General features: G+C 46.4%; 2 protein-coding genes across 2 annotated transcripts in view; one reads left to right on the top strand and one right to left on the bottom strand.

The window, feature by feature from the left end:
- CCDC63 (coiled-coil domain containing 63) overlaps positions 1-9,327 on the top strand; it is a 32,613-nt gene extending 23,286 nt beyond the window's left edge. Inside the window, exons 9-11 of the mRNA XM_041728532.1 lie at positions 3,277-3,469; positions 6,132-6,335; positions 8,752-9,327. Of these exons, the coding sequence (XP_041584466.1) occupies positions 3,277-3,469; positions 6,132-6,335; positions 8,752-8,885 (531 nt within the window). The 3' untranslated portion in view covers positions 8,886-9,327. The remainder of the gene's footprint in view (positions 1-3,276; positions 3,470-6,131; positions 6,336-8,751) is intronic.
- A 200-nt stretch (positions 9,328-9,527) lies between these two features.
- MYL2 (myosin light chain 2) lies at positions 9,528-17,636 on the bottom strand. The gene is made up of 7 exons (XM_041729360.1): positions 17,527-17,636; positions 16,137-16,226; positions 13,476-13,551; positions 12,241-12,345; positions 11,597-11,675; positions 11,460-11,508; positions 9,528-9,862 (listed from the first exon to the last, which is right to left on the bottom strand). The coding sequence occupies exons 1-7, from the start codon at positions 17,527-17,529 to the stop codon at positions 9,764-9,766; spliced, it is 501 nt and encodes a 166-aa protein (XP_041585294.1). The 5' UTR covers positions 17,530-17,636; the 3' UTR covers positions 9,528-9,763.
- Positions 17,637-20,402: the final 2,766 nt, after the last annotated feature.

Below are 20,402 nucleotides of genomic sequence, written 5' to 3'. Positions count from 1 at the left end.
AGGGAGCCTAGCCCAGGCACTTGCACCTATAATTTCATCCAGACTGGCACAACCCAGAGCTCTCTGCCTGAGAATTTTTTTCTCTCCCCCTTGTCCTGGCTGTGGCCTGCTCGCAGTCAATTACAGTTATTATGAACATTATTTGAGCAATTACTACCTACCAGACACTGGGCTAAGTGCTGTTCTTGTACTATCTCATTTAATTCTCACAACAGCCCTATGAGGCAGATACTGTGATCTTTATATTGTATAGATGAGGAAACTGAGGCTCAGAGAGGTAAAGTCACTTGGCCAACATTGTGGAGCTGGGATGCTATATAAAAGCTTTGCTTTGTATTTAGTTGCTAGTCACAAGGAACCAAAGTAATAATGGCCTAAATGAGGTAAAATTATTTACTTTGTTAAGAAATGTTTGGAGATAGGTCCTTCAGGCCTGGTCATGATTTCATCGGTGACCTAGGCCACTCCAATTTGCCATCTCTAGCATGTGGCTTACATTCCCAAGGATGCCTCAGGGTTGTATTGTGGCTGCCAATGATCCAGCCATCAGATGTATGTTCCAGGCAGGAAAAAAAGTGGGGGGAGGCAAGAACAAACATAACAACTTTGCTGATTGTTAGGCAGCTTAAAGTTTCTTTCTGTGAAGACTCAGCCAGTGCCTTCTGTGTTTACATCTCACTGGCCATCTTTATTGCAGAGGAGGATTGGAAAATATAACTTTTAGCTGGGCACATTGCTGTCCCAAATACAATCAGGAATTTGTTATTAAGGCGAAAGGGGAGAATGGATAGCAAACTTCCGACAAAGGTATGAACCCAGAGAGTTTGACCGCACAGCCCTGCTCTATCCAGTAGTTCCCTGCGCAGGGAACTGGGCTCCTGGGTCATTTTCCTTTCCTTCTCTGTGGCCACTTGCTGGCAAGCATCTAGTTGGACTGGGATGGCGGTGCCATTCTCCAGTGGGCCACTAGGGGGCAACAAAGCACAAGACACTCATTTTGGGGCTCAGGCTCAGGGAGGCCTCTCCCAGGAGCCTAGATATGGTGAATTAAACTCCCAGGTAGGGCCCAAGTGCAAGGAGACCCTCCTCAAGCTAAGCACATGCTTGGGGTCCCATGCCCTTGGTTCAGGGCCACCCAGTGTCCAGATGCTTCCTTGGGCTTGGGGCTGGTGCTATTCTGTATGTTGGGGTTTTGAAGGCCGAGGGTATCCCAGGGAGGCTGACAGGGCAACCTCCAGCGTTTCTCCCCCTCTGAAGCCCTTCCATCCCCTCTTGGTTCCTTTGGTTGCAGCGTGCCTTCTGGAGGCCTCTCTTCAAATGCAAATACTAAAAAAAATGCAAATACTCCCAAGCAGGAGAATTTGTCATAAAAGCAATGCGGTCACAAGAGCCCTTTTTTCTTTCCCTTGCTAAAGATCAGTTTCCTTTGCTCTATTCTTGGAACCTTCCCACACATCTTCCATTACATCATCTCCTGCCCCTCTGGGAGTAGTGGTGGCATCTGTCCCTTAACAGGAGGGTTTTGCATAGGAGTTAGGCAGCCAGGCCCTAACAAAAGCTTGGGAACAAAAGCTTGCATATGAGTCTCAGAAAAGTCACTTCCTAGCTGTGTGACTTTGAGAAAGTGACCTAACCTCTCTGAGCCTCTGTTTTCTCACCTGTAAAATGAAGATGATCATCATCACTGCAATGGGCTGTGAGGGTTGGGTCAAGTTATCTATGCACAATGCTAGGCCTGCTGCCGGGCAGACAATTCTAGACATAGCTATCATTGTGGATATCGTGTGAGTCAATAAAACCTCAAAATCACTATCACCTTGACACTAAATAGAGAGGAGGAACCCCAGGTAGGGTACTTAGACTATTCAATAGATAGAAGCTAAACATGAGTTTGCTTTACTTGTCTGACCTCAGTATTCCTCATCTGGAAACTGAAGCCATTGTGAGGAGGTGGAGGTGACATGTGTGAGGTGCTGGACTCGTGCTGTCACCATCACATTAGGCTGTTTAGCTGTGGGATCTCTTAATGTGGCAGAGGGAGAAGCAGGCTCCCTGTGGGGAGCCTGATGCCAGACTCTAACCCAGGATCCTGGGATCATGACTTGAGCCAAAGGCAGACTCTTAACCACTGAGCCACCCAGGTGCCCTGAGTGATGTGTTTTAAACTGCAAATGGTAAAATCAGTCTGTTGGATGAAACAGCATTTAAAAATAATGAAACAGAACAAAATTTTAAAACACACAAAGTATTGATTTGTGGAACTTTCACTTCATTTGATAAGATAATACATATAAACACACACCCATATGCACAAGTATGTATGTATGTATGTATGCATGTGTTGGGCTGCGCTGTAAAATGTATTCCTTTCTGTGGGCCACAGTTTTAAAAATATAAGTCATCAGCTTTTAAAGGATGTTATAATTCTGAGGTACCTAGGTGGTTCAGTCAATTGACCAAGTTGGCTCTTGGTCTCAGCTCAGGTCTTGATCTCAGGGTTGTGAGTTCAAGCCCCACTTTGGCCTCCATGCTGGATATGAAGCCTATTTTTTTAAATTAAATATAATCTAGTACACATATAGACACACACATGCATATGTGAGGGAAACAAAATGTACATTTAACAATATTTACCCTCTTTACCTGCAATGCATACTAGTATTTTCTCTTCCTTTTTTTTTCTGTTCTGTTTACTTTTTTAAAAGATTTTATTTATTTATTTGATGAGGGGGGGAGGCACAAATAGCCAGAGTGGCAGGCAGAGGGAGAGAGAGAGAAGCAGGCTCCCTGCTGAGCAGGGAGCCCAGATGTGGGGCTTGATCCCAGGACACTGGGATCATGACCTGAGCAGAAGGAACACACTTAACCCACTGAGATATACTTTCTTTCTTTAAAATGCTGATTAAGGGGGAGCCTGGGTGGCTTAGTCAGTTAAGCATCTGCCTTGGGCTCAGGTCATGATCCCAGCACTTGATTCCTGGGATCAAATCGAGCTGTGCTCAGCAGGGAGCCTGCTTCTCTCTCTCCCTCTCCCTCTCTCCCTGCTCATTCTCACTCTCTCAAATAAATAAAATCTTTAAAAAATAAAAAATAAAATACTGATTAAGGCTTAGAAAATTGATTTTGAACCCCCTCAGAGGTTTGAAAACCTGTGGTTCAGAGACCCTGTTTCCAGAGAGTCCCGAACTCCCATCTACATTCAAAGTTCTCACGGGTGGGCTGAGCCTAGGGTGGCAGTCTGGCTGACCTGGGATGGGAATTGGGGTCTGTCACCAGGAGAAACTGAAGAAAACCACAGAGGAGGCGGATATGTATGAGAACAGCTACAAGGAAATCAACAAGACCTTGGAGTATCTCAAGAACTCAGTGGAGAATCTGTTTAAAAAGATTAATTGTGATGCCACCGAGATCCTGGGGCATTTAGGGGAGACAGGGAAAATCACTGACAACAACCTCCCACAGTACTTTGGTGAGTTACGCTGGGGCCTGTTGGACCCTTAGGAACCATTTCCAGAGCTTTCTATGAGCAGGCATGAGCACTTGTTCTTTGGGTGGTGGTGAGGCTGGTGGTGAAGCATGTGGGCACTAAAGCCAGCCTGCCTGGGTTCAAATCCTGGTTCTATTCTTACTAGCTGTGTGCCATTGGGCAACTTTCTGAACCTCTCGGTAGTTTAATTTTTTCATTTAAAAAAATGAGGAGTAAACCCAATATCTACCTCATAAGGTTGTTAGGAAGATAATATTTAATTTTAGAGTAAAACTATATGATCATATCAATGGAGAGTAGAAGCAGCATTTGACCAATTCAACATCCATTACGATAAAGGCTCTTGACAAACTAGAACTGGAAGGAAACTTTCTTAACCTCCAAGGGTGCCACTACTGAGGGCACCTGGGTAGCTCAGTCGGTTAAGCATCTGCCTTTGGCTCAGGTCATGATCTCAGGGTCCTGAGATCAAGCCCCATGTTAGGCTCCCTGTTTAGTGGGGAGTCTGCTTCTCCCTCTCCCTCTGCCCCTACCCTCCCCACTTGTGCTTGCTCCCTCTCTCTCAAATAAATAAATAATTAAGAAAAGAAACCCACCTACTATACTTAACCTATACTTAAGGGCAAAAACCAGAATGTTTTTCCTCTTGAGATCAGGAACAAGGCAAGAATATCTGCTCTCATTACTCCTAAGCAATGCAATAAGGCAAGAAAAAGAAATGAAAAGCAAACAGATTGGAAAGGAAGTAATAAAGTGTACAGAGCAGTGCCTGGCATGTAGCAAATTCCTAATGAACGAAAACACATTTCTAACCATAGGCCTGAGCTCAGGATAGAGAAAGAGGGATGCACCTCCGTGGATCATGACAACTTGGAATGAACAGCTTGCACTGCTCTGAGAATAAAACCTACGGTTCTTAATACAATCTGTTTGGGGGCTTCCCAAGATGCTCCCTCCTGCCAAGTTCAGTGATTTGCTAGGAGGGCTCACAGACTCAGCATATGGTGTTACTTGTGGCTATGATTTGTTTCAGCAAAAGGGGAAAGGGTCATGAGGTGAAGTGGAGGACTACTGAGCTGCTATTAGTAAATGATGATAGGAACCTTCCGGAAATCCAAGTTCCTTGATGCCAGCTTGGGGCCATGCTGGGAAGCAGGCATTTCAAAGAATAGCAGTCAGGACTGCTGTGTTAACTCTTTCCTGCACACAGCCTATCAGGGTTCTGCACAGCCTGGTCCGTGCTTCCATTTCTCATCTCCTCTTGTCCTGCTCTCTGTCTTTGTCTGCCACCTCAAGTCACACTGTCCTGTGTATTCTTGCAACCCTCCCTTCAATTCATTCCCACCTCAGGGCCTTTGCACAAGCTGTTCCTGGAATCCTTATCCCAATTCCTCCTCAAACTCAGATCTCAGTCTAATGTCCTTTCTCTGCAAGGCTTCCCTCCACTGCCCCACCTGAAGCTGGCTTCCCCTCCACACTTTTATTCCCTTTCATGGCAATTCGTTTATGTACTGGGTGAATCTATGAGGCTTTTGAGATCTGATAGTTCCAGATGCAAATATTTTTGGTCCCTGATTTTTATTTTTTATTTTATTTATTTTTATTTTATTTTTTTTGTCCATGATTTTTAGAAAGAAAAGCTACAGTACAGGTAGTGTGAGGTTTGTTTAAAACATTATCCAAATCCAGGAGTTACAGAATCTAGATAACTAGCATCTGGATAGCAAGGGATATGTGTACTTATTTGTTTCCTTGTTGAATTTGTCTTTCTCTCCATCTTCCTCACATATACTGAAGCTTATGAGCTTAATAAGGTCAGGGATTGCATCTTTGTTGTTACAGTTATTGTCATTTTGTTTTTCCTCCATGCATCCATGGCATCCAGCTCTGAGCCTGGCACGGCAGGTATCCGATAACCATTTGTAGGGTGAGTGAATGAACACACGACTCTGGTGACTACAGGAGCTATGAAACACAGAGGGAGACCTCCTTCCCCTAGGCAGGTCAGAGGAATACTCCCGTAGGGTGCGGAGCCCTGATCCAAGTCTTAAAGCACCAGCAGTCATGATTCAGGGAAGGGTGCACGGAAAGGCATTCTAGGCAGAAGGATCAGCATGAGCAAAGGCCCAGAAGCCTGAAACAGAGAGCACACAGGGGAAAAATCAGTAGTTTAAAAGGCTGCCTGGGGCTCCCAGTTTTTGGTGAAATCCAGTGTTTCTCAACCTCCTTTTCTTTCTTTTTTTTTTTTTTTTTCCAACCTCCTTTTCATTATTGCCTCCTAAGGAACCTTTTCAGACATTCTTTTCCTAATTGTCCTTATGCAATTTTCACACTATATACACTATGTAGTTGCTTATGTTCTGCACGTTTATCTGTTTTATGTTATAAAGTCAGATTTTGTTTGTTTGTTTTCCTTTTGCTAACCAACGACCAAATTTTGCCCTCTCAGAGTGATACTGCCCCCTGGAGAATGCATGGTGTAACTCTCGAGAGAGGCTTGGTCCTGTTCCTTCCCTTCCTCTCCAGCAGGGGGCGTCACTCCCAATCCCTCCCTGTCCCCCCCACCCCCGCCCGCCTCCGCACGTCCAACCCTGGGAACCAGGTCTCTCTGCTGCTGTCTTGGCTCTGATCGATTTTTTTCCAGCCATCGTTGAGAAGAAGACCAACGATCTGCTGCTGTTGGAGTCCTACAAGCGGATCTTGGAGCTGGAAAGGGCAGAGACAGACATCCCGCCGCCCTTCGTCAACCCTTTCTGGGGTAGCTCCGCCCTCCTCAAGCCTGCAGAACCGGTCAAGGTCATCCCCCCAGTGCTCGGGGCTGACCCCTTCAGCGACAAGTTGGATGAAGGTGAGTTCTCATTCTCCCGTGATCTGCCATCTGCGCTGGTTGCTAGGAGACCTGTGCTGGAATATGCAGTATAGAGCCTCAGTTTCCCTTTATGAGCCTCGTGGGTCCATGTGTTCCATTGGGTTCCACCTTGGCTGTGGCCCTTGACTTGTTTTGCCTGGGGATGCTTCTCCCTACAGCACAGTGAAGATCCCAGAGTTTAGTGATCCTGGATATATATGTATTTTTTAAATCACTACTTTGTGGCCATTTAAAATGAACCTTAAGGGGGGGGAGGCCTGGGTGGTTCAGCCATTTATGTATCTGCCTTCAGCTCAGGCCATGATCTCAGGGTCCTGAGATCAAGTTTCTTATTGGGCTCTCTGCTCAGCGGGGAGCCTGCTTCTCCATCTCTCTCTGCCACTCCTCCCTGCTCCTGCATGCTCTTTCTCTCTCTCAAATAAATAAAAATAAAATCTTTAAAAATAAAATAAAACGAACCTTAAAATGTCCACAGTTTACAAATTGGCAAGTTGCAGGCACACAAGGTTTCCTGATCCCATCTGTCACTCTCACCCTATGCCCCTTAGTCTTACTCAACCCATGACCACCTCGGCCGATGCCAACTGTGTCCCCCAAACTCATGGTTGAAGCAGGTGCAGCTAGGTTGGGGGCAGTAGCCAGATGCCTAACTGTGGCCTTGCAGCTGGCTTGTTGACCTTCCCTCCTTTCAGGGCCAGAAGCTCATGACACTCCCCTCACTGGGGCAGAAAATCTGGAGCTGGGGAATAAATCAGCCCCACCTGGGTTTTGGAGGACAGTTTGGCCACACATGTGATAAGCCTGAGACATGGGTATACCTGTTAGACCTATAATCTCTCCTGTGCAAACCAGTTCTTTCTTTTTTTTTTTTTCAAACCAGTTCTTCAAGAAATATTTATTCAGGGGTCAAAGATGAACGTAGGACAGCATTCACTGCATCCCTAAACTGGAAATGACTGAAATACACGCCCATTAGAAACTGGTCTGGGAACTACAGTTCACCCATCCATGTGATAGGAATACTATGCAGACATGGAAAGGAATGCAATGGGACAATATAAACTCACACACAGGGTATATAAATTATATATGCAATTGCTATATATATATATATATATTCAGTAGTTTTCAACCAGGGTGATTTTACCCCTCAGGATTTTTGGCAATGTCTGTAGATATTTTTGGTGTTACAACTGGGAGATGGAGGGGGGGCTGCTCTTGGCATCTAGTGGCCAGGGATGCTGTTAAAAATCCTACAATGTACAAGACAGCCCTTGACAACCCTGAGATATAATAGGGAAAGAGATGTGTATAGAGAGAGAGAGAGAGAGAGGAGGAGGGAGGGAGGGAAGGTTAGAGGGAGGGAAGGAGAAAGGTATGTTGATTGTGCATACAAAAACAAAGGATTTATAGGCTGACTTACAGTGGGTACTTTTAGGTGGTGATTTACATAGAACTTTGCATTTCTAAGTTAAATAATTCTGTATTGTTCAAATGTTTCTTTTACAATGATCTTGAGCAACTTCAGTAATCAAAGAAACCTAGATTTTTTAAATAATCTGTCCCGTTTCTCTAAACAGCACTTCAAGTGTGCAGGCATGTCAAAGATGGAGGGGGAGGGCTGGAGGAAGATTGCCAACACAGGTGCACGCACGCACGCGCACACACACGCCCCTCCTGTCTGACTTAGGTCTAGGCAACTGAAATTTAGCAGGAGTGAAAGCTGGGTCTGGTGTTAGCCACCTTAGCACAGTCTCCCTTGACCCTTTGAGTTCCTAAAAGAGGAGGGTGGCAAGGCATAGCTTCTGGTAAGCTGCCCCCACATAGTCAAGAACTTGTAGATGATGTGTCCACTTTTGCTCAAGGGAATGTTGATAAACATTGGTTTCTCTTAGCTCACTAGTCACTCTGGTCCATAGGTGTGAGTTAGAAGAGGCACTCCCCCTGGACAGATTGAGAAAAGGTACCCCTTCTGTGTAGAAATGGTTTGGCAATCAAGCAGGGGTTGGATTCCAGCCCATCCATTCACCATCTCCACCAGATGTCTGTGCGGTCTACATCCTGAACAACTGCGCATGGTGGCCCTGTCTCTTTGACATTAAACTAAACTCACCTTCACATCCTCTTCTGGGAGAAAAAAAAAAAAAACCAATTATTGTCTGGGTGTCCCTGTGCAGTGCATCTCTACTCATGCTCTTCCTCCCTGAACCTCAAGAATGCTCACACTCTATTCTCACCAGTGTGGAGGGACCCCCAAACCAGGCTTGGATATCCTTGCCTTAAGCATCCATGAACGGGGCAGAGGGACACTGTCCTTGGGAAGGGAGCTACCTGTGCCCATCCCATGCTGCGTTTGCTTTCCAAACTCCTCACACCAGTCCTGTCTTTGATGCAGTGGATCAGCCCCTGGACCACAGCAGCCTTCAGCAGCTGGTGCTCAGCAGCCAGTTTCGAAGCAGGGAATTACAGTCAGACAGCGTACCGGTAAAGGGGGACGATCTGAGGCTCAAGAAGAAGTTAATGGTCTGAGGCGGATGGAGGTACATTTGTACTTTAACCAGAATAAATGTTTTGTTCTGTAACCTCAGTGCCTCCTCACACTCATTACAAAGGGACCCAACTAGGGTTCTGGAAGCCACCTTGGGATGAGGTAGAGGAGTTAGGAGGACATAGGAGCTGACACAGGAGACAAGAGTTGTGTGAGGTCACCATGGCTCCTGAGATTGTGATTGTGACCAGGACAAACAACTGCTATGTCTGAAATTAGAAATTAACCTCTTATAGTTAATGGGTATGATTTTTTTTTCCAAATGAGCCATGTTTTTAGCATGTATGTGAGGCCTCTTCCTCTTAATTTATCATGGGGCCTAAGTGCATCTATGGGAGAAACATTCCAATAGCATCCTAAAGGAGAGGATGTCATGGAAGCTAAGCTCTACAGTTGCTTGAGCTCTTTGAAAGAAAGGGGTGTGGCCCTCTAGTTAACATTCCAATAAATTGTGGCCCTTGATAGAAATAGTTCTGAGTGGCTGTGAAGGCCTACTGCAAATAAAGAGTTACTAAGATTCAATAATAATGACAGCAGGGACATCACTCACTCATACTCTCTGGGAACTAGCAAAGGATCTTCATTATCCGAGGCACTTCTGTCAGAGAAACACCATGAACAAATAGACAACCTCTCATTTATTTGAACACAGCTTCTGGATGGATTTCCATCTACAGGATATGTGGCCACGTGGTATCTATATGCCACAGAGGCTGCAAAGAAGATGAAGGTGGCTAATGAGGCAGCCACACGACTAACGGGCCGGTAGCAGGGATGGCAGCATTACTGGGCAAAGTGAGAGGAGGGCAGGGACTACATCCCCACCAAAGACAAGCCCAGGGTTGGTTGGTGAGCCCCCTCAGTCCTTCTCTTCTCCGTGGGTGATGATATGCACCAGGTTCTTATAGTCCAAGTTGCCAGTCACATCAGGGGGGAAGGCGGCGAACATCTGGTCAATCTGCAATGAACCAGCCACATGTGCTGAGCATGACAGGAGGGGAAGTAAGAGGGACAGCTGTGTGTGGGGTGAATCCCAGTGCAGAGGCGGCAGGGATTCAGTGGGCATGGAGACATGACACTCAAGTCCCCTCCAAGAAGGCCTTGTCACCCAGCTGTTGCAGAGGGCTGCCAGCCCCAAGGTCATGGCCTTCCTGGGCCACCCACAGCCACCTGCTCAGTGTGGGACCTAACTTGGGACCTCTTAGAAGGGTATTCTATCTCCAGAGCTCCCTAGGGTGGGAGGGTAGCCAAGATAGTCTTATGGGCCTGAAATGAGGTTCAACACCTCCCCCCATGCCTCCCTGCTTTCTTTCCCTTCCTTGCTCTTCTGCAGGTGCTCACCCCACGGGCCATTCTGCGGGGATATTCCTGGGAGCCCAGCCGGCAGCAGGGAAAGCAGGGATCGCAAACACGGGCATACAGAGGGGCCAGGCAGGTTGTGTAAGGGAGCACAGGGGGCCTAGCGGGGACTGTGGCTCAAAGCAGACACACATCCCATTTATAAAGGTGACAAGTGCCACAGGGACAGCCCAATGCAGCCATGTGCACATGTAGGTCAGACTTTTTGAGGGAATCTGATTCTTTGAGGGAAGCTAGAAATGTAGATTTTTAAAAACATGTAATTTCTGCATTTTTAAAAAAGTATTGACTAGTTATTTTTAAAAATACATATTGGCTAATAATAGCCAACACTTACATTGTCCTTATCACATGCTCCAGCACTTTGCACGTATTAACTTGTTGAATCCTCACAGCATACTACCAGGAAACTTTTATTACCATCTCCACTTTACAGATGAGGAAATTGAGGCATAGTGAAGTTAAAGAGCTTGTCTCAAGTCACCAAGCTGCTAGGAGGTGAAGGCAGGCTCTTTTAACTGCTTGGGTTTTAGGGGAAATCTAAATAACATTTTTAGTGAAATGTGAAACCTAATGGAATCAGGCCTGAGAAGGGACTATTTTAAATATTTAATTAATATCGACAGGACCATTGCTTATTGATACAGGGCTTTTGGCAAATTAGCAAAAGTTCCCCTTCTTCCAGGCACAGTACTACCACCTGCCAGAAAAGTCATATATACAGTTTAAAAAAAAAAAAAAAAAAAAAAAATTGTAACAGGACACTTTACTGCCATCTGCTGGAAAACAATTGCAATAAATGGATACTCTACAGTGTATCTTTTGAGTACAGCATCTGGAAGAATTGCTCAGTGTGGAACCTACATGACAGTATGTGGTACCCTGCAAGCCACCCTCACTCCATCAGGAAATTGGTGCTCTAACCGGGGCTCCATGCATTGAGAGGAAGGTAGACCTGGTGTCAGACAGATCTGGGTTTGAATACAGACACAAGCAATTAGCATTGTGGTGTCCTTTTAGGCAAGTGACTCACATCCCTAGGCCTCAGTTTCCCCATTTATAAAATGACAGCAATACTAGTCTCTACCTCATAGGGTGGTGGAGAGAATGAAATGAGATGGGGGCTCAGTAGCAGGTTCTCTGTCAGTGTGGGGCGGGAGTGTTTTAGGAAAGAGGGTGAGGTGGGGTGTAGTTACCTCCTCTTTGGAAAATCTCTCTGCCTGTGTGGTCAGCATCTCCCGAACACTGTGGAGAGAGAACAGCAGGTGTTGGCACCAAGTGTGTGCACAGGAAGCAGGGAACCCCCATGTCCTCCCCCACACATCCCACTCACTAATCAGCCTTGAGCACCCCTTTGCCTTCAGGGTCAAACACTTTGAATGCGTTGAGAATGGTCTCCTCGGGGTCTGCCCCTGAAACAGAAAATGGTTGCATCAAACCACCGGTGGCTGGGAACCCATGGTACCCCAGGATGCAGGGCCCAACAACCCCCACAGATGGAGGGGCCAGAGCAAGGCTGTTTTGCTTGCTCTGAGCACTGACTCTTGGAAGGAGTGAGCTGAGAATCCAGTCATTTCTGAACAAACCCAAGCTCGAACATGGATCTAGATTTAGAAAGACTAGGATTCGGATCCTGACTCCAGCATTTGCTAGCTGTGTGGCCATAGGCAAGTGCTTTCCATCTCTGCGCGGAAGACTGGGGATAAGAATAGAACCAGCCTCCTAGATGCTAAATGAGGTAATGCGTCCAAAGGCCGAAGCATGAGGTCTGGCTCAGGGTCTGCCTTGGAGCAATGGTAACTGCTGCTTTTATTCCCCCCCCCGCCCCCAGTGTTACCCTGCCTTCATCTTCTGCCAACCCTTGTCTGCCCTCATGGTGTTTTAATTCATGCCCAAAGATGAAGACACGTAAAGATACACACACAGTGCACAAATGCAGCTACACATACGCACATACGGACATACACGTGAGCTTACCCTTAAGTTTCTCCCCAAACATTGTTAGGAACACAGTAAAGTTAATTGGACCTGGAGCTTCCTTGAGCATTTCGTCAATTTCCTCATTTTTCACGTTCACACGCCCTAGGGCAGGAAACACACAGTCAGGGCCCCCTGGGCTGGGGCAGAAGCAGCTGTCAGGACACTGGCATTTGCCCTTGTAATTCCACTTGAGGGAATCCAGTCTAGGGACAATCAGAGATGGAGAGGGTGGGGCCAGATTCACTGGAAAAGATGGTCTCCGCGGTGTTATTTATAATAGCCAGACAGCTGGAAAAAACCCGAACATCCAATGTGGGGAGGGGTTAGCTATTTTTATAATAGTGCCTTTAGAACCTGGAACATTTTAAACAGATATTTTAACTTTTTACTTAAATGGAAAATGCTCATGCGATAAATTATCCCTCTCAGTTGGAGGTGAAAAAGACAGATCAGAATCACCTGAGGGAACTTTTTCAGATTATACCTGCTATAATCTACACAGCCTTGGAGATTCTGATATACCGGTGCTACCCAGCCTCTGCCACAAGCCCATGTAGCATCTTTGTGCAGATTTTTAAAAGACACCTGTTCTTAAGACAATTTGTTTTAAATATAAAAATCTACAGTGGCTACAGACATGAATAGTTATCTATAGAACTGTATAGTGCACAACCTGCACAGCTGTTCATGGTGGCCCTGAGTTCTGGGAGTGGGAATGGACGGGGTGGGAGCAGTGGCAGGTTGGACACATATTTTGCAAAAGCTCAATATACTGGTGCTCACACTGTTGAGATGTTAAATTTAAAAAGGTGATTCCAAAATAGAACGATTCCAGGCTTAATACAACAACAACGACCCTACAAAAAAACCCAGATGTATCTAGAAAAGACTGAGAGGCTGACATGTTACAGTGGAATGTGGCCTAATGGTTGAGTTTTCTTCTTTATACTTTTCTGAATTTTGCAAGTTTTCTATTATGAGTTGGCATTCCATTCAAAATCACAGGAAAAAAAAAGTTATTTTAAAAGAAAAACAAAAGATATGTGAAGACACTTAAAGCCTAAATACTAACTTCCGAAGTTTGTCTTAAAGGCCAATCATGATTGAGCCATTTCTTTGAAAAATGACAAGCCCTTGACCTTTGCAGTGGTCCTACCTTTCACCCCTCAGGAGGGCGGGATAAGGAGGCCCTCCTGCAGGCCTACCGGGGTGTGTATGGGGGGTGGACATACCAAGAGCAGCAAAGGTGTCCCTTAAATCATTCTTGTCGATGAAGCCATCCCTGTTCTGGTCCATGATGGTGAAAGCCTGTGGAAGGGGGCATTTGGCTGGTCAGCCCAGGAGAAGTTGGGTGGAGGAGCCCAAGAGATTGGGCTATGAACAGGAGGAAATGGGATTCTGGGATTCAGGGAGCAGTGAAGGATGTGTGATCAAGAGTCAATGATTGCAAACTGGCCATTCCTCAAAACTAATGTTAGGCATAGAGTTACCACAGGATCCAGCAGTTCTACAATTAGGCATCTACCCAAGAGAATTGAAAACATCTGTCCCCGTGGAAAGCTACGCCTGAATGGCCACAGCAGCCTTACTTATAGTGGCCCCAAACTGGAGACAGCCCACGTGTCCATCAATTGGTGGACGGATTCACAAAATGTGGTCTAGCCACGTAACAGACTCCTACTGAGTAAGAAAAACGAAGGAGATCCTGACACAGGCTACAACACGGATGAGCTTTGGCACGTGACACTGAGTGGAAGAAGCCAGGGCAAAAGGCTACATGCTGTAGGATGTATTTCCATGAAATGGCCAGACCAGGCAAGTCCCTAGGGACAGAAAATATTTGGGTGGTGGCCAGAGGCTGGGGGAAGAGGGCAATGGGGAGTGATGGCTAATGAGTATGAGGTTTCTTTCTGGTCTGAGGAAAACGTTTGGGAGTTAGTGATGATGACTCTACAACTCTTGGGACTAGTAAATAACCACCAAACTGTAGTTTACAAAGGTGAATTTCAGGTGTGTGAATTACATCTCTATGAAGTGTTCATTCAGAAAACCAAGTTAGGGACGCCTGAGTGGCTCACTGGTTGAGCGTCTGCCTTTGGTTCAGGTTGTGATCTTGGAGTCCTGGGATCGAGTCCCATATCGGGCTCCCCACAGGGAGCCTGCTTCTCCCTCTGCCTGTGTCTCTGCCTCTCTCTCTGTGTCTCACATGAATAAATAAATACAATCTTAAAAAAAAATCAAGTTAATAATTGGGGGTCTCATCCTCCCCAACATCCCCCCCAAAGCCCAGTTATCTGCAAAATGGGGCCAATCATCTTTCCCAGGTAGTGTCCATGAAGACTCCCAACAGCTTTGTCAATACCCAGGTGTCTTACAAATGGCTTTTCATCTCCACATTTTTTGAGTTCTTTGCAACTGGTTCCTGAAAGTATTTGCACCTCCTCCCCACACCCTCCAGATGCTGATCTCATTCTAGAGATTGGGTGAGGGGGAAGGGGCGGCGTGGTCTTGTGGTCTTCTCCCTGGAAGGTGACAAGTTCAAGATATATTTTGTCTAGGAATTCTTTCCTTGGTGGCATGTGGGACACAACATTCCTGTGATCTGAACTTTTATGAGGACGAAAAAGTACAAGTGTTCAAGTCCCGAATGGTTTCCCCTTTGATACAGAACACATGGGCCTCTGCAGCATACTTTCCTCTGCAGGCTCAGGTGGGAGTGTGGATAACTCAGTGTGAGCCATCAGGACTCCTGGAAAATTAATTCAGAGTGTATCCTTCTAAGCCTGCGGGCAGTGGCTTAATTCGGCCTAATTGGTCCTCAGGTTTACTTAATAAGGCACTCCTGTAGAATGCCATGGGATTTCCACCTGGCTTGTGCTCAACAATGGAGGACTATATAATTTAAAATCTAAGAGATACTCTTTTTTTGGCTCTCAGTTTGGTAGAAATAATATTTTCAGCTATTAATACCCAATGTTGATGGAGATATAGGGGGAAATTGCGCTCCTTCCCTTCGAGGCTGATGGCAGTAGGTATTAATTAGTACCACATTTCTGGAGGGCCAGCAGGTCTACTGGTTTTTAGTTCCTTTTTTAAAGTTCTTTTCACCTAGCAGTTCTGCTTTTAGGAATTTACCCCGAAGAAACAAGCAAAGATGTGTTATTTATAACTGTAAAACAATCTGAGCAAATGTCACATCCGACCATAGGAAGTGGTTTCAATAAATGATAGAAAATGATGAGGAATTGGTCAAAGAAAAATAGCAGAAGAGTTTAAAAGTGTATCCACATAGCACAGAAATGACTTGAAGCGTGGATATGCGGAGCACCTGGGTGGCTCAGTGGTCATTGCTGTTGGCTCAGGCCCTGGTCCCAGGGTCCTGGGATCGAGTCCTGCATCAGGCTCCCCCCAGGGAGCCTGCTTCTCCCTCTCCCTGTGTCTCTGTCTCTCTTTCTCTCTCTCTCATGAATAAATAAATAAAATATTTTTAAAAACATGCATATCAAAATGTACACTTATTATCTATGGGTCATAGAATTATAGGTCATTTTTGTGTTCTTCTTTGGGATTTTCTTGAATTCTCTCCCGACATTTTCAACAAGAAATATGCTTTACTTTGATGATCGGCAAAAATCATGAAAAAATAATCTCTTAAAATGGTTCACCTGGTGATGTGAGGAGTACTGGGTGTTAGACTCTGTTGGCAAACTGAATTTAAATTTAAAAAATTAAAAATAAAATAAATGGTTCACACACACATTGAGACTGGATTTGGGTTTGGAGGATAGAAACATCTAGCCAAGAGGTGTCTGTGGGGAACATGGACCGAGGGAGCGTTCTCTCTAACAGGTGGGAATCTCCATCTGGGTAGATGGTTCAACAGCTGCACCCACCTCCTTAAATTCCTGGATCTGGGTCTGTTCAAACATAGAGAACACGTTGGAATTGGCGCCTTCTGCTCTCTTCTTGGCTTTCTTGGGTGCCTGGAAGTGGTGGGAGGCAGGGGAAAGTATCGATTAAGAGTCAGAAGCTGGAAGTTAGAAAACTAGGTCAGGTCCCCTCTCTGAGTGAGCCTCAACTGCTCGTCTGTGAAATGGGGGTAGGAGGCTGACACTCGTCTCAAAACGATGATCCTAGAGGGCTAAGAGGACCTGGAAGGAATAGCGTGTCTCAAAGGCATCCTGGTTCTGGTGGGTCTTCAGAGACTGTGGATCTTGCAGCACCTCCTTTGTAAAACTGGGGGAGGTGGAGCTGCACCTCTGGGGAAGGAGGCAATACTTTTAGATCAGCCCCAGCAGGATCTGACCGCCTGTGTTTCAGTGCATTTCACAAAAAAGTTCAGTAATGCACAGAAGGAGAATTGATTGGGTGGTGGGGGTCAGGGGGGAATGTCAGGCTCACTAAACCATGAGGAATACCTTTAGGAAGTGACACTTTTTCAGGATGTTAAAACCCACTGCTCCCCCTCCCCAATTCCCAATTCTCCTTTGATCCAAATGGCAGTGAAATCTCCTCTCTAAATCTTCCGTCCTTGCATAGGCAAACAGTGCAGAGAAAAGCAAGTTAACCTTTGGCCCCACCCCATTTCCCTCTGACTTTAAATAGAGCAAACCACTTGAACACCGTACATACGTGATTTCATTTAATCCCCCTGTCAGGTAAACGCTACTATTACCAGAGCCATTTTATTGGAAAGTCACGTAGGGCTCAGAGAGGTTGAGTCACTTGCCCAAGGTCACACAGTCACAAAAAGGCAGACCCGGAATTGCACTTGCGCAGTCTGACTCCAGAGTCTGTGCCCCTAACCGTTCCCCAGGCTCTCCCTGACTTGGTGGCTTCTTGCTCTAGGAGAGGGACACCTAGCCAAACAACACAGGGAGAAAGGTTTTAAATTTGCAAGTTCAAAAGGTGAAAACAAAAAGATTCTTTTCCCCAGCTGCCTGAACAAGAGAAAAGAATTACAATTTGATCCTTAAAAGCGTTCAATCCCATTTTGCAAGCCCTGGGAGTTATTGATTCCTCGAGAGGTCAGTAGACAAGCCATAAAAAAGCCAACTCTCTTATTTTGTTTTTGCGAGTCCCTGGGAGCTGCTGTTATTTGTGGCTTATGGGGGCATTGATTGGGGTTCCTCTGCGCACACACAGCAAGCACTGCTTTTTTCTCCAGGGTCTGGGGCCCTCAAAAGCCACCTTTCTTCCCCTCCCCTCTGGTCCTCTTCTCATAGGTGCTGTTTCCTTCCCCCCACTGCAGCATCACACCTCCCAAAGCCCTCGCTTACTCACCATGGTGGAAAGGACACAGAACTGCTTCCCCAGAAGAATCCCTGAGGCTGCCCCTCTCTCTTCTGCTCAGAACAATAAATACTTCCTCCCCATGTTTAAAAATAACCCCATGACCACTTTTGGCAGTAATAGGTGAGGCGGACACCACCTAAGGCCCCCCCACCCCATGCCGTTCTTCTGAAGTAAGGGGAGCTCGCTCGCCACTCGGTGACACATGAGACCCAAAAAGGCATTCAAGGTTAAAGAGACAGGCGGCTGGGTCACAGGGAGAGATGCTGCACACTTATTCAGCAGCACTTGGGCGGGCGGGAGGCACTTGTGCTTGTCAATTTTGAGAAGGAAAATGGCAGAGAGGAGACTGTTAAAATTCTCCAATGTGATCAGGGTCCCACCCCAGGGCCTTTGCACCTGCACTTCCCTCTGCCTAGAGTGTTTTTCCATCAGACATCAGGGAGGCTTCCTCCCTCACCTGCCTCAGATCTTTGCTCAAATATCACCTTCTCAGTGAGACCTCCCCACCAACCTGTTTAAAATAGCCACTCACTGTCTGCCCTCCAGAACCCCTTCTCTGCTTTGTTTTTCTGCAGAGCACTTATCACTTCCTGACATACTGTGTAATTCACTTATTTATTTTGTTCAGTGTCAGTGAACAGTCAGCTTGGGGAAAGCAGGGTCCTTTTCAGTTCTCCTCGCTATTCTTTCCCTGGCTCCTAGCTCGTGACTGGCACACAGCAGCTGCTCAATGAATACTTGTTGATTGAAGAAATAACATATTTCACTTACCGAGCACTTGCTACGTGCCAGGCACCATGTACACATGTCTCATGCTCATATATAATTTTCCAGACACCCTGTGGGGTAGAGACCACCTTCTCTGTGCCCCCAACATTCATCCCAGGCACTGTGTTAGTATGAGGGAGACTGCTTCCCAGTGACAAACTCCCTGCCCTCAGAAAGCTATGTGTCAGGAGGAGATGAATAAAAATAAAGAAATGCATGACCTGGATAATTTCCGGTAGAAACAAATCTTACATAGAAACGATAGAGAGGTGTGGAAGTCCTGGGCGGGGAGCTGCCTCCCGGCTCAGGGATCGTCTCTGAGCAGAGACTGGCTCCTAGCAGCAGGACAACAAAAGCCTCAAAGGAGGGTGAATTGGCTTTTTTGAGGGGCAGAAGGACCTGTGTGGCTGGAGCTGTCAGGGCATCAGGGGCACAAGGTGAAGCCAGCAAGGCAGGCTGGGCAGATCACAGCCTTGGGATTTTATTCCAGACACGAAGGGAGTAGGGGAGTTCAGAGCAGGACACCCTTTGTCTAACCAGTCCTGGGGGGCTGCCCAGTGCCCAGGGACCTCCTGATTTGGGAGCAAGACCAGCAAGCACTATTCTTGGAGATCCTATCAAGCCAATCAATCCACAAATATGTTCTCAGTTGTTCTGATTGCTTGAACCTTCTAACAAGATCCTCGGCTCCCAGGAATGAACAAACTAGCTAATAAAGGACTTGGGCAGACTTTGCCCCCCTGGCCTGAGTGGGGATTATTAGTCTTCATTCAACCTGAGGAGGTTTGAGGCAGGAGAGTGGAGGGATTTAGCCCTGAGGCTGGGAAGTCAGATAAAGTTGCATTTGAATCTGAGCTCTGTGTGACCTTGGGCAAGTGACTTCACCTCTCTTAGCACAGAAAGTGGGAAAAGGATATAAAGACCTTTATGAGGCTTTCTGCAGGATGAGAGGAGATGAGGCCCAGGTAGGCATCACTCACCTCCCCTCTCAGGTGAAAACAAAATTCAATTTTGAGGGCGCAAACCCAAGAACCATCTATTGCCATGACAAAAGAAGATGCTAATTTTTTCCTCTTTCCAGTCATACGTGGGTTAGAATGGCCCAGAGCATCTTCCAACAGAATCTTTAATAACAAAACGTGTGTTTACATGCACATCAGAGTGGATGGACACACACATTCATGCACAGACAAAAACATATCCATATATTCGTGCACATACACACAGCACATAATACACACACACACTCATGTGCATACTGGCCACATGCCCATGCATACTCACCAACCCATGCATGTGCTCACAGATCAGTCAAGAAGAGCTTTTCTGTCCAAGATTGTCTGACAACACCAGAATAAATGTTTCCCTAGCTAATAGGTGCACCATGGATTTTCGTTAAAACACTTGTGTGAGCAGTCAGTAGCTATAAATGGCCAAGCAAAATAGTTGTTGCAGCCACAGTGGATGTGCAGAATGAGTGGTGGGGGATGGGGAGCCCCTGGTTCAGAGGTGAGTATGGGCTCAGGCCCTCCAGAGGCAGGTAGGTATATAAGTGTGCCCCTAAAGGGCACCCATACAGCTCGTTCCCCTGAGGACATATTTTATTCAACTGGATCTTTGGGTGGGGATACTGGGAGAGAGTCCTGGCTCAGTAGCTAAAGGTACAGGATCTCAAACAGGGCACTAACCTCCTGGGGCTTCAATCTCTTTGTCTGCAGATGAAGACCATAATACTGCAGACCCCAAAAGGCTACTGGGGGCAGTGAGTGAAATTATGTGTGTCAGACAGATTCTGGGAACATGGTGGCCTGAATAGCATGGAGCCTCATGGCTGCCAGGACTTATAGCCCAGGATGTTCGTCAGGTCTTGGGCTCTGTTGAGAGAACTGGAGACCCAGAGGCACCCCTCCCTGGCCAATGGACTGGGACACCACTGAGGAGCCCCCCAGAGACCTGGGACAAGATCCTAGGAGTGGAGAATCTAGAAAGACTGGGGTTTGGGTTTATGGAGACTTTCAGGGGTATGTTTCAGCATCAACCTCAAGAATGCATTGAGGAGAGTAGGTGGGCTGGAGCCTCTTTGTCCTCAAGGCTGG

The sequence above is a fragment of the Vulpes lagopus genome, chromosome 14 (genome assembly GCF_018345385.1).
Source record: "Vulpes lagopus strain Blue_001 chromosome 14, ASM1834538v1, whole genome shotgun sequence".
Taxonomy (NCBI): Eukaryota; Metazoa; Chordata; class Mammalia; order Carnivora; family Canidae; genus Vulpes; species Vulpes lagopus.
This window is presented reverse-complemented; position numbering and strand designations above follow the sequence as displayed.

Excerpts from the sequence above, each read along its gene's own strand:
- MYL2 (XM_041729360.1), bottom strand. Across the intron at positions 11,509-11,596 it reads GGGGTGCTCAAGGCTGATTA|TGTTCGGGAGATGCTGACCA; the intron begins GTGAGTGGGATG and ends CTCTCTCCACAG. Across the intron at positions 9,863-11,459 it reads AGAGATTTTCCAAAGAGGAG|ATTGACCAGATGTTCGCCGC; the intron begins GTAACTACACCC and ends GGTTCATTGCAG.